General features: G+C 39.0%; 1 protein-coding gene across 1 annotated transcript in view; it reads left to right on the top strand.

Moving 5' to 3' along the window:
- LOC103252127 (multidrug resistance-associated protein 4-like) overlaps positions 1-8,631 on the top strand; it is a gene marked incomplete at its 5' end in the record, with an annotated part of 43,359 nt that extends 34,728 nt beyond the window's left edge. Inside the window, one exon of the mRNA XM_008050734.2 lies at positions 8,351-8,631. Within this exon, the coding sequence (XP_008048925.1) occupies positions 8,351-8,461 (111 nt within the window). The remainder of the gene's footprint in view (positions 1-8,350) is intronic.
- Positions 8,632-16,569: the final 7,938 nt, after the last annotated feature.

Below are 16,569 nucleotides of genomic sequence, written 5' to 3'. Positions count from 1 at the left end.
ATAAGACAATATAGTTTAACACCTTTATTTTGTAGATGAGGAGGCCAAGACCTCAAGAAGCAAGGCAGTCCAGTGTTAGACTAGTTTGCAGCAAAGATAGAATTAGAAATATTTTCTTTTAATCAGTGGTTCAATTCAGGTGTAATATGCATGCAGAAAAGCACATGGATCATAAAATCAGAAATCTCTTGATTCCTGATCCAGTAATCTTCCATCTAATTCAACAGTATTCATGATAATTTACACTTGTTTGCTTCTTTATAACTTATTTTACAAGGGAGAGAGGGAGAGGAGGAAAGAGAGAAAAAAGAAATAGTTCTTGTATATATGATTCCACTTAATCCTCATAGCAGCTTTTTAAAATTTTTAATCTTTATTGACGGGGATGCTAGGCCCAAGGTTCTCCTGTGGGGACAGAGCTGATCAGTAGAGAACAGAAGGCAGATCGCTGGGGAGTGTGATGTGTCACCCTGGGTACTACATTTAGTGTTGAGCTTAAAAACACTTCTTGTTTCATTTGGTATCCAAAGTAGGGCCAGTCACCCAATATACATGGTGGCAGAACATCCCTCTTGCATTTCAGTCCTGCCTAACTGCTGTTCAGATCACCTCTGCAGAAAGACACAAGGAAATAACATAGCTTGAGTCTCGTCTGAGTTGAATATTTCCTTGACATTATTTCTGCATACAAGTGGTCCTCTTAGGAGAACAGACTGTGAGCTTGTCAACCTTTTAAACGTACAAGCATCAAATATCAGTGCACCATTTAGAACTGTAACACCATGAGGATTAGTGTAAATCAACAAGCGTCTCAGTCTAACAGATTAGAATTCATTTGTTTGAAAAGAAAACTCAGCATCAGGGAAGAGGTACTTCCAAGTCACGTATTCTTGGCTATGTAATTGCTTTCCTGAAAATGTTGTGCAGGCAAGTTGAATCACTTTTGGATGGGCCTGATAGATAACTTACAGGATAGTGGAGGAAACTCTTTTTAGATTCATAAGGCTGAAGGAAGCACTCGTTCGTTTGCTCAGTTTGCCATAACAAAGTACCAGAGATGAGGTGGCTTCAACAGCAGAAGTTTATTTTCTCAAAATTCCATGCTGTGGAAGTCTGAGATCAGGTGTCAGCTGGGTCGATGTCCTTGGAGGCCTCATTGCTTGGTTTGTAGATGACCATCTTCTCGCTGTGTGTTCGTGTGGCCTTTCTTCTGTGTGTGTTTGCATTTCGATCACCTCTTCTTATAAGGACACCAGTCATATTGGATTAGAGCCCACCATAAAGACTTCATTTTATTTTATTTTATTTTGAGTTGGAGTTTCACTCCGTCGCCCAGACTGGAGTGCAGTGGCCGCTCCCGGCCACCGCAGCCTCGCCTGCTGGGCTCCGGTGATCCTTCTGCCTCAGCCTTCCGAGTAGCCGGAATTACAGGCATGCGCTACCATCCCGGCAGATTTTTTGATTTATTGTAGAGATGAGGTCTCACTGCCCAGGCGGGTCTCGAACCCGCGGGCTCAGGCAATCCACTCACCTCAGCTCCCAAAGGTGCGGGATTACAGGCTGAGCCACCGAGCCCGGTTTAAGACTTCATTTTAATTTAAAAATTTCTTTAAGGACTGTATTACCTTGAATGCTACTTTAACTGTATTCTATAGGTTCTGACATGTCGTGTTTTTATCATAGTTTATCTATAGTTTATCTATAGTACTTGGGGTTATGACTTCCACATATTTATTTGGGGGACACACAACTCAACCCATAATCAAGGGACAAATGCCTGTTATTCTCTTCCCTGATGAAGCCCTCCTAGATGAGGTTTTTGAACTTCCTTTGTTCCTCATGTGTACTGGAGGTGACATTTTATCCATCTGTGAAATCACCAGATACAACTAAGAAGTTACAGAATCCTAACATCTAGAAGCCTGGACCTATGTGACTAGGTGGAGAAGGCACTTAGCAGCCAGTGCCCTTCAGAAGACACCCAAGGCCTCAGCCTCAGGGTCCTCATCTGCCCTGCCAGGATTGCAGTACTGCTGTGACTTCTTCACAGTTACACTATTGGATGAGATGGTATATGGCTACGTGCTTCGGAGAATATAAAATGTTTTACAAGTGTAAGAAAATCCTGCCTACTGATGATATAAGTTGGATCTTTTTTTTTAAGTTATAGACTGAACTCTTACTTCCCAATAATGACAGAGGTAGCCAAAGTTCTTCTAAGTAGCTTTCGAGACTCTGAATGATGAAAAATTACTTTTAATAACCAACTTCACAGATGGTACATGCCAGTGCTACAGAATTTTAAAAATTAATAGTTGTTTTTTTTTTTTAAAGAAAAACATAAGTAAAAAGTAAGTCACTCTCCCACTGCTGCCTCATATCCTTGCTTCCCTCCCCCAGGATGGAGCCCTGGCATGTCTTTCACAGTTTTGCTGACATTTTCTGTGTATAAATAAGAACATGTGCTTAGATAGCCTTTCTGTTTTTTAAGCACAAAGGATAGTTATTCTTTACTTTTTTCATTTAATATTAATTTTAGACTATATCAATACATATAGTTATCTCTTTTTTCAGTAGTTACCTGGTATTTATACTTTTTCACGCTCTACTTCCCATTTTTTCCCTTTCAATTAAGTTAGCTGTTACATTTTTGTTTTTCCCTCAGCGAATGAACTCTCAGATTTATTTACTAGTTCTTATATTTTGTTTTGCTATTGATCAATTTCTGCTTTTATCTATATTAATTCTTTCCCTTTTTTGGTGTATTTTGTTGCTGCTTCTAACGTGAATGTGTTTGTATTCATTCTTGCTTGCTTGTTAATATAACTATTTTTAAGGCTATGAATTTACCTTGAATGCTGCTTTAGCTATATTCTTTTTTTTTTAGAGAAATTAAAGATCATACTTTTTTTTTTTTGAGTTGGAGTCTCACTCCGTCACCCCAGCCTCAACCTGCTGGGCTCCTGTGATCCTTCCACCTCAGCCTTCCGAGTAGCTGGAATTACAGGTGTACGCTACCAAGCCCAGCTAATTTTTGATTTATTACAGAGATGAGGTCTCACCAAGTTGCCCAGGTGGGTCTCGAACCCGCGGGCTCAGGCAATCCACTCACCTCAGCCTCCCAAGGTGCGGGATTATAGGCTGAGCCACGGAGCCCGGCTAAAGATCATACTTTTTAAATGGAGTGACAATATCTTGTTCACAGATTGAGATGTCAATTCTTTCCAAGTTGATCTATAAGTTCAATCTCAAACACAATTCTACGGGTTATTTGTAAAAATTTACAAGGTGATTCTAAAATTTATATCAAAATACAGAAGATCTAAATAGGCAAGACAGTTTTAAAGAACTAAGATGAAAAACTTTAAACTACTAGATATCAATAGTTACAAGTTTAGTGTGATTAAGAGAATGTGGTAATAATGTACAAATAATCAGAAACATAAGAATATAATTGAGATCGCAGCAACAAGCCCATGTGCATATGGCTACCTCAGTTATGACAGACATGACACTGCAACTCAGTGGAGGAACAGATGACAGGTCAAATGGATATACATTTGGAAGGGAAAAAAAAAGAATCTTGGCCTCTCCTTCACACTGCATACAAAAATAAATTCAAGAAAGATCTTAAACCCAAATGTGAAGTGTAGCACAATAAACCCTCTTTAGGTTTCTATAGGTTCTGATATGTAGTACTTTCATCATAGTTTATCTATATTCTCTAATTTTGGTTTTGATTTTTCTCTTTGGCCCAGAAGTTATTTAAGAGGGACATTTTAAGAACTTTTTGGTGATAGGGTTTTTTTTTGTTGTTTTTTTTTTAATGTTTGTTTCTTCTCTATTTTAGTCATCATTTTTGTTTTCATTGCTTTGTTGTCTGTATCTTTCCTATGCATTTGGAATTTCTTAACATAGGCAATTTTTGTGAGTGGTCTTTGGGCATTAAAAAGACGGTGTTGTCTGTTTAAGGTATGGAGATTAATACTTTTAATTTGTAATTTGTTTATTGCTTATATCCTTATTCATTCATCTATTTATATTGGTCAATTTGATATGACTTGGGTCTAGAGAGGTGAATTAGTTTTAGTTTCGTACTGAACATACTTCTCATTGTAATCCCTGTCATTTTTGTATTGGTAATTTTGATACTATGTTTCCAGTTCACAGATATTCATAACCTGAGTTTCCACTATGAGTTATGTTTTTTGCCATTTTAAAGTGCCTTTCTAGCCGGGCTCGGTGGCTCAGCCTGTAATCCCGCGCCTTGGGAGGCTGAGGTGAGTGGATTGCCTGAGCCCGCAGGTTCAAGACCCACCTGGACAACTTGGTGAGACCTCATCTCTACAATAAATCAAAAAATTGGCCAGATGTGGTAGTGCGCGCCTGTAGTTCCAGCTACTTGGAAGGCTGAGGCGGAAAGATTGCGCTCACGGCCACCGCAGCCTCGACCTGCTGGGCTCCGGCGATCCTTCCGCCTCAGCCTTCCAAGTAGCTGGAACTACAGGCGCGCGCTACCACGCCCAGCTAGATTTTGATTTGTTGTAGAGATGAGGTCTCGCCAAGTTGCATGTATATCATGGATATGTTGTATGTCCTTTATGTTATAAGCTGTTTTTCTCCCAATTCCTTGTTAATTCTTTATTAGTTTACAGTTATTTTTGCTTGCTTGCTCAATCCTGTTCTCTGTGTCTCATACTGTTTTGCTTTGTTTTGTTTTTCCAGCATGGGCTAATCTTTATGCTGCCTTCAATATAACTGTCATTTCTTGGAGATTTTCATTTTTTTCTTCGACTTCGCTTTTGACCAGTTTTAACTCATCTTGGTGTTCTAGCGCCTTCTTTTGCTTCGCCATGTTTTCCTGTATTGTATTCTTCATAAATTGTCTGCTCAGCATCTGTCACATGTTTATCTTGTTCCTTTTCTGTTTGTATATTTTACAGACCGTGTACTGTTTGTTAAATTATTATTATTCCTTCTCCTTACCTGTGAATAAAATGAGTTTTTCCTAGACCATATAGCTGCAGGATAGTTGTAGCAAGGGCGCAGTTTCCAGCAAAAGGGAATTCTCCCTCTGAACGTAGAAGTACCTTAGGACGTGTGTGTGTGTGTGTGTGTTTGTGAGAGAGAGAGAGAGAGCCTACAGAGATGGGCAGTTGCAACCTCTTTCCTCCATGCCCTCACCAATGTACAGGCTTAAAGCAAAAATGTTTTCATATTATTCCTTATTGACATTTCTTAGAGTCTTCAGTTATTTGGGAACTGTGCTTGCCCATGACTGCCAGAACCTGCCCCCTTGGGCATTCTCCGTCTTGCCACGGCCCCACTGGATCCAGTTGCATATGGCAGCCTTTCCAGATATTTTGCCATTCATGCTTTCAGATGACTCCTGATTTTTCATGAAAGATTGAGTTTACTTTTTCTCACTATCTTTGATGTTCAAGGTGATTTCTGAAAGGATAAGGAGAAAGAAAATTCATTATTCTGCAGAAGTCCTTTCTGACTCTGTCGTGTACTTTAACTTTGGCAATGTACATGCCAATTATGGACACCAAAATTAGCCCTGCCTTAAAGATTGTGAATTTGAGGCCTTCATAGTTACTGTTATTGAACCAGGGTCATTAAGAATGAACTGACAATCTTGAGCCAAATTCAACACATTGAATGATGTTTTATGAATGCAATGTAAATAAAGGTTTCTCTGCTTTATCTATGCAGGGAAACTTTTATTGCTCTGTTGCTTTTAGTAAGATTTGTTTTCAGTATGGTGGCCTTATTGATGAACTAGTTTAAATACTGAACTTCATTTCAATGTACATTAGAGAAACTATAATGAACCAAACCTGCAAGAACGAGGCAAAGCTTGCCCCAAACATTTTATCTCCTTTGATCTTCACAACACTTCTGATCTGTCATTTTTATCCCATTTTGGCACATGAAGAAACTGAGGCAGAAGACCCTAAGTAACTTCTCAAAGCATCCAGTTAGTAAGTGCTTGTGTTCCAACGTCTGTAATCTTTCTCCCCTTTCTTTCTGCCTCCCGGGTTACCATAGTCACTCAGTTAAAGGTGTTTTAACCACAGCTTTGGGGTTCTGTAAAGATAATATCAAAAGATCCACAAAAGAGATTCCTAGATGCTTTGTTTTCATCTGTCAAGGCAGATGCTGCTGCTACTTTCTGTGTACTAAGGGGCCACTTCTCTGAGCAGCATTCATAGTCACACCCAACACTTAACACTGCATGTGTTCAGCCTGCAGTTTGTAGGCGTTAATTAGTTTCTGTGACATAAATCATTGTTATGGAGAGTGGTTAAGTAATTTTTCCAAGATCAGTGAGTCCCAGGAGAAAACTGAGATTGGAGATCTCCATCCCAGGCTGAGCCTGTGACATGAGGACTCTGCTAAAGATTGTTTAGTAATGTCAACTCCCTTCATCGCCTGCACTGTAAGAAAGGTGTCTTATCTCACCTGTGCTGTTATCAATAGTATATTATAAAACATGGTAACAGATAAGGAAAAGAAAAGTCAAATCAAGGTTATATACATAGGAAACTTATTTTTAACGAAGTATTTCAAACTATAAAGCTAAGACCATTTTTGTTAAAAATTGCTAATAACAATTTTTTTTATTTAAAAGTTATTTGAGAGTGATATGGGAAAGGACCTGGCTTATTCTGCAAGGACTATCAAGCAATAGAAAGTGAAGTATAAGCTCATTGCTTCTTTGGGCTATTTTTTGTTTCACTAATAAATAGCTTTTTAGAAAAAGTCAGTTGTGGTGACACACGTCTGTAGTCCTAGCTACTTGGGAGGCTGAGGCAGGAGCATCACTTGAGCCCAGGACTTCAAGACTGCAGTGAGCTATGATCATACCACAACATTCCAGTCTTGGCAGCAAGAGTGAGACCCTATCTCTTCAAAAAAAAAAGAAAGAAATAGCTTTTTTTGGGGAGTACATAAGTCTATACCCATATAAAAAATGGTATGGTAAAAAAGTAGGGGAGGGAGATATTATTAAATTATCCCCCAAAAGTCATTTTTGAACAGTTGCATGATTATGGAACTAACCTCAGATTTTAGCCAGTGCAATCCAAACATTATTGGAGAATTTATTTGTTCCTTAAGTGTCATTTTGCTGGATAGTGTTTTATAAGTAGTGATGTTTTTGGGGTAACAACTATGCAAGCAATGAGAGAAAAAGATCATATACTTAATATGCAGGTGGGTATCTCAGCACTTTTCCTTCTTGTATGTGATGCCCATTATCTCCAGTGATAACTTTGTTGACAGCACCCACAAATATATTTGGAGCTAGGTTTTATAAAATAGATCCAGAATCATATGACTAAGAGACCCAGCTGATGACACGTGTCAGCCTCAGATAGATGGTACATTTTCTGTTTTAAAGACTCAAACAAAACTTTTCACATTCTTCTTTGAAAAAAAAAATTACATTTGAAGTCCTTTTTCACCCAAACACATTTTGAGATAAGAGCTCACAAGTCTTGACATTATTTCATTTTGTTATGCGCATCTGTCAAGGAACCAAGATACGATACAGCTACTAAAAACTGATGATTGTGGAACAGAGAAACTTGACAGCATTTCATTTCCTTTATGTTCTGATTATACATTTATCAGAAAACCTGTATCTCCTCTAGTTCAGCTAGAAATTGCTAGAATTCAGGAACTCAAAGGCTTAGCAAAGAACTGTCCTATTATTTGGTATCATCTTACATTTTAGAGAAGTTGCTTGGTTGAGTCATTGTTAAAGCTTTTGCTTCTCTTTTCATTATTGTGGGCCACTATCCACACACCACATTTCTATAGGCCCTATAACTGCTTTGCCGTACAAATTAAACACTGGGATATTTCATACATACACGCCAGCATTTCAATGCTTGTCAATCAGAGTTTATAAAATATAGGGATTACAACTTGATATTAACATCCAAATCTATTGTGTTCATTTTATGTGTGAAAATGAGAAACCCTCGTGCAGACACCAGATTTCCCAGCTTCTTTGTTGGCCTGTTTTTAATTTATCTCTGGGTTTTGAGTCAGTAAAATGATTTTGCTTATCAATTCAATATAGTGATAAAACATATCTATGAATCAGAGTGATCAGAACTAAAATGGATCTACAGGTTGTTTGGCATTCAACCCAGCCCTGCTCAGGGTTTAGCAGGGCTAATTCCTCTGTAGATTATAGACAAACCTGTTTTGAAAATTGTGCCTCAGCAAGTGATATGATTTGCGTCACATGAAGAAATGGATTTGGAAATGCATTGTTTTAGGGAGGAGGACTTAAAACTCTTAAACGTGTTATTTTATGCTTTTTTTTTTACAGGTGTACTTTACAAGAAATTATCCAGTCATTGCAACTCACACTGGCCATGTGTTTATGAACAATTCGAATGGACGACCCTCACCCTCAACTATTTTTGAGACAGCACTGTGAATTCTACCAAGATGTTAAGTCTATTTTGAAGTCATTTTCCAGGTTTTTTGCACTGCATTAACTATATTGTACATTTTTTACCCTAGCAACAAATATTTATACACACGAGATGTTATTTCATTTGGATTTTTCCCCCAACTTTATTCAGTGATTTCAATCTCTAACAAAATGTTTTTTTTAATTTAACGATTATAGTTAGTTTTTTAATCCAGATCAGAGGTGCAGGCCACCAGTTAAAAGCTGTCTACCAGGTGTTATGCCTTAAGAGACTCCAGAGCCAAAGCTCATGTTTTTAAGGAATGAGGACACCATTGTCACAGGTTTTTTGTTGTTGTTGTTATCGCCCTCAAAATTATGTACTAATTTCCAGTTATATCAGGGATTCTGTTTACTTGAAGACTATGTGATGTTGCCATTTTGTCTCGCCATTTTCTTTAACATAACTAGGATCCATTATTTCCCCCTAAAGCTTCTGGGTAAAAGAGTGCAGATAAAACTAATAAAAAACCAATAGTTTGTGACATCATAGCAGGGAGAATCGAACCCACCCCTATTAAAAAAGGATATATTGTTAAAGTATAAAAGGCCAATCAATGTTTTGTATGATCCAAAAGAGAAGGAAGAGAAAATAATAACTTCTCAAAATGGGAGCCCTCCTAGGTGATCGGATTCTGCAGGACACAAATGTGACCATCCCTCATCTTCAAATTTGCTTGACTGTGACATGGTAACTATGTTGCAGTTTTGAACTCAGCATGGTGACACTTCCTTAAAATGGCCAAACCTCTTACATTCCTGAATTACATGGTATTCCCCTTATTTGGATTTTTGGTTTATGGAAGGTTAAACCCTCTCTTAACTATAAACCTTTTGAGGTCACCATTACTGAAATCCTTTCTAAATTGCATGCATAGGTTCTCCTGACTTGGTGAGAGAAACTGAAAATTGTTGCAAGCATTGACTGTAATTATGCAGTACATTCTCAGGATGCATCCAGAAGGTTCACTTTCATGACCCTGTCCAGCTTAGTTTACTTCTGACCACTAATCTGCAGTGTCTTTAGGTCTTTCTGATCAGTGCATCAACAAACCGCAATGCTTCCTGGAACCTGTTATACTTTATTTGAACTATGGGTCTTGAGTTTTTCTTGATGGTGGTTGTAGTATGTTGAGTTCAGTTTATTAAAAGTTTTACGGTCATGGGTTCAAATGGAACCTCATGGTCTCTTAGAAATAAGCATAACCACCCTCAAGTTGCATGTTAGTGTACATACACACTCAGGTGCATGTATGTTCAACCATGTGCCTTCACGCAACAGGTTTTCAGACTCATCAGCAGAGAGAAACAGGTGTTTGTACGATGAAACCTTAAAAAGCACATCCATGACTAACCACCAGAATACATGGAATGTGGTAGCTGTTCAGCTCTTCAGATTTACAAATAATGTTTAGTCCAATAGACCCACACGACAAGATGTTTATTAGTAGTCATGGCTAGTATTTTAGGCAACTGAAATGACAATGATAATAATGAAGTCTGTAAAAAAAAGTAGTCACATTTGAACTGTGTATATGTTTACTTGGTCTTTAAAGATTCAAGGCAGTTATGTATAAACATGTTTCTGTTTCATTTCTGTTTTAATGTTATCATAGGATTTTTTTAATGAAATAAAATTCTGTTTAAATAAATGACAGTTTGTATCTTCACTCAGAGATCTGTACTTTTGTTCTCAGAGGAATTACTGACTCATGTCCTTGCTGGTGAAAGCCAATGAGTTTTCCTGAGCTCAAAAAATACTTTCCATCGTCAACTGGTTCTCTTGGCTAATTAGGTGTACCAGATATTCTAAGCAAGTTTTGGTGGGTTTCAGACAGATTGAAACAGTTGCAATTGAAGCAAGTCCAGTTGCCTCCTTTCTGGAAGAAAGAATGTTAGATTATGCTTCAGGCTGGAGCAAGTATTAAATGGTTGAGGTTTTTGTTTTATTTTTGTGTTTTAAGGTGTCTTTCTCCAAAACAAGAAACAATTTTTGCTGCTACACCTAAAACACTATAGAATATTGGTTCTCAACGTGAGAACCAGAACAAGCAGCCATTACCTGGGACCATATTAGAATTGGAAATGTTTGTGTCTCACCCCAGATCTACTGAATCAGAAACTCTGGTATGAATCGGAAACTAGTCCTCTGTTTTAAAAATTCCTGAGGGTGATTCTGATGCCGGCTGAAGTCTGAGAACTAGTACCACAGGACATAAAGAACCCCTAAAATTCATCAAGAAAAACACAGAACACCTAATCGGGGAAATGGACAAGAGATTTGAATAGGTACTTGACGAAAGAGAATATCCAAATGACCAGTAACCGGAAAAGTGCTCACTCTTGTTAGTCACCAGGGAAATACAAACTAAAACCACAAGGGGATACCAACAAATACCCATTGGAATAGCCAGAATTAAAAAGGTTGAAAATACCAATCAAATGCCAATGAAGCAACAAGAATTTTCATGTACAGCTGTGTGTATGAAAAAGTATTTTGGAAAACAGTTGGACAGCATTTACTCAAACTGCACACCCTGTGATTCGTTAATGCTACCCCAGATAGATGTGGACACATGTGCACCAAGAGATGTTTTCAAGGATGTTCCTAGAAACAATTCCCAGTAGCCCAAACTAGAAATAATCCAATAACTCATCAATAGCAGAAGGAAAATTATGAGATAGTAGTATATTCTCTAGCAATGAAAGCAATTAAACTGCACGAACATCACGGCCGATTCTCACAACATATTATAGCTCCCAAGAAGCCTGACCCAAAAGAATATGATTCCATTTATACAAAATTCACACATAGTTACAACCAAACTACAGTGAGTAGTGTTAGAGTAACAGTGTATAATTTGGGCAAGGTGGAAGATACTGGTATTTGGGGAAAATATGAGAGATACAAGAGGGTCTTTTAGGGTGCTTAAACATTTTATCTTTTTTTTGGCTGGGTGGTGGTTAGATCAGTATTCATTGGGCACGTTTATGTGTCATACTTAAAACTTGAGTTAACTAAAAAAAATGTTCTTGGTCTTGTTTTTCCTTTGATAATCTCAAGTTCAGTGCCTCAGTTGTCTAAAAGTGAATAATCGGCATATGGGAAATTATTTCTGCTGAGTTATTAAAATACAAGACTGTCCAAGAATAGTTTTTTGGGGTTTTTTTGAGTCAGAGTCTCACTCTGTTGCCCAGACTGGGGAGTACAGTTGCACACTCACAGCCACGGTAGCCTCGGCCTGCTGGGCTCAGGTGATCGATCCTTCCATCTCAGCCTTCCAAGTAGCTGGAACTACAGGTGTGTGCCACCACGCCTGGCTAATTTTTTAAAATTTATTGTAGAAAAGAGAGGTCTCACCAAGGTGCCCAGGCTGGTCTGGAACCCCTGGGCTCAGGCAGGCCTCTCACCTCCGCCTCCCAAAGTGCTAGGATTACAGGTGTGAGCCACCGCACCCGGCCAAGAGTTGTCTTATAGCCCATTGCAGCATTTGAAGCTTTTGATAAGTGAGGTCTATATTTTCTCTAAGCAATTAATAAAATAAATCTCCTTTCCAGGGTAAGTACAGAAATCGGGAACTAGAAGGTTTTTCTGGATTCTCTTTTTAAAACAACTTTATTGAGGTTGACTTACATACAAGAAAGCTGTCCATATTTAAGGTATGCGCCTCAGTGGATTTGGAGATAAGTTTACAGCTGTGAAACCATCCCCACAGTCTATCTCAAAAACATATCCATCATCTTCAAAAGTTTCCACTTCCTCTTTTTATTTTTTTAATCTCCATTAGTGGGGATGAAGTATGTAAATAAAAACCAGTCTCCTGAAACTAGAAAACTAATAGAAGGAAATAGGGAAAACACTTCAGCACATTGGTCTAGGCAAAGATTTTATGATTAAGACTTCAAAAGCACAAAAACTAAAGTAAAAATAGGCAAACGGGACTGTATTAAGTGAAAAAGTTTCCACGCAGCAAAAGAAACAGCAAAATGAAGAGATAATCTGTTGAATGGGAGAAAATATTGGCAAAGTATTCATCTGACAAGGCACTGATAGCTAGAATGTATAAGGCACCTAAATAACACAGCAGTTAAAAATAGTAATAACCTTTTCAGAGAGAGAGATGAGGTCTCACCATGTTGCCGAGGCTCGTCTTGAACCCCCAGGCTCAGGCAATCCTCTCACCTTGGCCTCCCAAAGTGCTGGGATTACAGACATGAGACACTGTGCCTAGCCAATCATTCCATTTAAAAGTGGGAAAAAGACACGAATAGACATTTTTCAAAAGAAAAAATATAAATGGCCAACAGGTATATGAAAAACGATTTAACATCACTAATCATCTGGGAAATGCAAACCAAAACCACAATGAGTAGCATCTGACTCCAGTAAGAACGGCCCTGATCAAAAAGAAAAAGCAACTGGGCACGGTGGCTCAAGCCTGTAATCCCAGCACTTTGGGAGGCCAAGGCGAGATGATTGCCTGAGCTCTGGGGTTCGAGACCATCCTGGGCAACTTGGTGAGACCGCATCTCTACAATAAATCAAAAAATAAGCGGGGCGTGGTAGCGCACGCCTGTAGTTCCAGCTACTTGGAAGGCTGAGGCAGAAGAATCGCCTGAGCCCAGCAGGTCAAGGCTGTGGTGGTGGTGAGCGTAGCGTACCACTGCACTCCAGTCTGAGTGACAGAGTGAAACTACGACTCAAAAAAAAAAAAAGAAAGCAGATGCTGGCAGGGCTAGAGAGAAAAGGACGCCATAACTGTTGGTGGGAATGTAAATTAGTACAACCACTATAGAAAACTGTGGAAATTTCTCCAAAAACTAAAGTCAGAACTATCACACAATTCAGCAATCCCGCTCCTGAGTATTTGCCCACAGGAAAAGAAATCTATATATTAAAAACTTGTGTGTTGATTGCAGCTCTGTTCACCATAGCAAAGATATGGATTCATCCTAAGTGTCTGTCCATGGATGAATGAATAAAGAAAATGTGGTGTATATTCACAATGGAATACTATTTGGCCATTAAAAAGAATGAACTTGTGTCATTTGCAGGATCATGGAAAAGGAACCGGAGGTCATTATGTTAAGTGAAGTAAGTCAAACAAGAGAAGACAAAATTCTGCATGTGCTCACTCTTGGGAACTAAAAAACTTGATCCCATGGAGACAGAGAATGAAATGATTGATACCAGAGGCTAGGAAGGGTGTAACTGGACGAGAGGGATAAGGAGAGTTTCATTAATGGGTACAAACATACAATTAAATAGAAAAAATAAGTTCTAATATTCGATGGCAGAGCAGGGTGACTAAAGTTGGCAACAGGATATTGTATATTTCAAAACTAGAAAAGAGGACTTGAAATGGTCACAATAAATAAGACACAGAAATGACAAATACTCAAGGTGATGGATACCCCCAATACCCTGGCTTGATCATTATACATTCTGTGCATGTAACATACCAGATATACCCATAAATGTGTATGTTATTATGTATCAATTAAAAAGTCAATCTAATGCTAAATGCTTTTGGTATCAATGGCTACTGTCTCAACTTTTTGGGGTTTTTTTGTTTTTTGAGTCAGAGTCTCACTTTTTCGCCCAGGCTGGAGTGCAGTGGCATGCTCATGGCCACCCCAGCGTCAACGTGCTGGGCTCAGGCGATCCTTCCACTTCAACCTTCCAAGTAGCCAGAACTATAGGTGCATGCTACCATGCTTATGTTTTTGATATATTGTAGAGATGAGGTCTCACCAAGTTGCCCTGGGCTTAGGCAGTCCTCTCGCCTCGGCCTCCCAAAGTGCTGAGCCACTGTACCCAGCTACTGTCTCAACCTATGAAGAAACAACTTTAGTCAGTTCAATGTGGCAGTGAATTACACTTATTATTTAGTATTGTGACAATTTGGTGAGTTAATGTTAACTTGTCAACTGACTAACTTGTACTTAAGTAAGCCAATGAAAATCTGTTTTTCTTTAAGGGTTCGACTGTGGAGATTTTAGAAGCCTGTCTTCTCAAATGTCAGTATATGTTTCAAATCTAATTCTCAAAAGATTAGTGATTTTCTGAACCATATGCCCTGAAGTATGTTAGATTAGCGCCTGAATGAATGCGTAAGTGACTTCCCACAACCAATTCAATTTTGGAATGTTTTCAAGATGTGCTTTTATCTAGAAAACTGTGTGACATTCTGGACATCACATCTCAAAAAACTTACTTGTAATTCTGCTAATGTGATTCTCATTACTAATGGACTTATTTAACTACAAAAAAAATATTTCATCTGGAATGAAGAAAATTAAGAAAGTTTAAAAAGTAAAGCCCATCCTAAAAGCTATGTCTATAATCAACCCAGCTTAGTCACCAAATGATACCATTCTCAAATGCTCATTCATTGAAAATTGAATAAGTGTATCAATAAAAGAAAATTACAGCTGGGCATGGTAGCTCATACCTGTAATCCCAGCACTTTGGGAGGCGGAGGTAAGAGAATTGCCTGCTCTTAGGGATTCAGGACCAGACTGGGCAACTTGGCAAGACCTCATCTCCACAATAAATCAAAAAATTAGCTGGACATGGTGGTGCGTGCCTGTAATTCCAGCCGCTTGGAAGGCTGAGGTGGAAGGATTGCCTGAGCCTAGCAGATTGAGGTTGCAGTGGTCATGAGTGTGCCACTGCACTCCAGCTTGGGCAACAGAACGAAATTCCAGCTCAAAAAATAAAAAATAAAAATAAAGGAAATTACATCAAACTATGGACAATATATTATTCCTCAAATATAAGTTAAACAAATAGATATCCTCAAGAATCACAATAAATTCTTTTGTGGATTAATTTCCACAAAGTGGCATATGTGTTTTAATACATGTTGATTCTTATCAAATTGAAGTTTTTAACCCAGAAGATAACCACTATTTTCTATCCTATTTCAGGATTGAGAAACGTATCTTATAAGAATATCCAATAATTTTCAAATAAAAATCCTCCCCAAGTTCTGGAAACTTCTTTGGTCCATGTTGCAATCTGGTTCCCTGGGATATAGACTTTGAAATGGACTTTGGTGTTCAGGATATCTATTAGGGAGTGCCCTTGGGATCAATACTTATGGAACCAAGAGGAGAAACGCAGGAGAAACCAAGCTAGGGTACTGACCAGACAAACCTGGCTGAGTCCTCTGGAGCTATGCAGCCCAAGAGGCCACCAGAGTTGTCCTGCTGTGTGTCCACAGTCATACTTTATCCCTCCGCCTTGATTGGTCATTGCATGTGGGCTGCCCCTAGAAGGGCTGACAGCGAAAGGGTGCCACTAGGGACACTTCCAATAGCTGGGGCCACAGGTCCTTCAAGTGGGCATGGGGATAGGGTGGCACACCTCCATGTCCACAGCAGTGTCTGTCACAGCTCTAGAGGTAGATTATTGGATTGTTCGGTGGTAGAAGACTTGGCAATTGGCAGTTACATCAAAATGACTGCTTAAGTGATTGTCCTTAATCTGTGATCTGGTGAAGAGGAGATGGTGCATGTAGGGGAAATACCCTCCCTTATGCTCTAAAATTGGCGATTTTCATTTATTCTAGGAAGCAATCTTAAGATCAGTCCTCAGATTGGGTAACTTCTATAATACCCTAAGTACCCCTCTTTTATGACACTGAGTTATAGACTGGGTCTGCAGTGTACAGGGTCACTGCTTAGAAGGGCCTAGAACTTGGTTTAATGCCCTGTTTTGCCATCTTGAAATTCTGAATTTTTAGACAAAGAGCCCTGTAAATTATGTAGCCTGCCCTGATTGTATTTGTGGATCTGTTTCCTCACTGAACCACGAGCTTCTGAGGACTTGGATCCCACTCTGTTCACTTCTTTTTTTTTTTTTTTTCTTGAGTTGGAGTCTCACTGTGTCGCCCAGACTGGAGTGCAGTGACCGCTCCTGGCCACCGCAGCCTCGACCTGCTGGGCTCTGGCGATCCTTCCGCCTCAGCCTTCCGAGTAGCTGGAATTACAGGCATACGCTATCACGCCTGGCTGATTTTTTTATTTATTGTAGAGATGAGGTCTCGCTGCCCAGGCGGGTCTCG

This window comes from Carlito syrichta, unplaced genomic scaffold (assembly GCF_000164805.1).
Source record: "Carlito syrichta isolate Samal-C Ts95f unplaced genomic scaffold, Tarsius_syrichta-2.0.1 Scaffold153630, whole genome shotgun sequence".
In the NCBI taxonomy this organism is placed as follows: Eukaryota; Metazoa; Chordata; class Mammalia; order Primates; family Tarsiidae; genus Carlito; species Carlito syrichta.
Note: the sequence above shows the minus strand (reverse complement) of the source record. Positions and strands in the feature narration are given on the sequence as shown.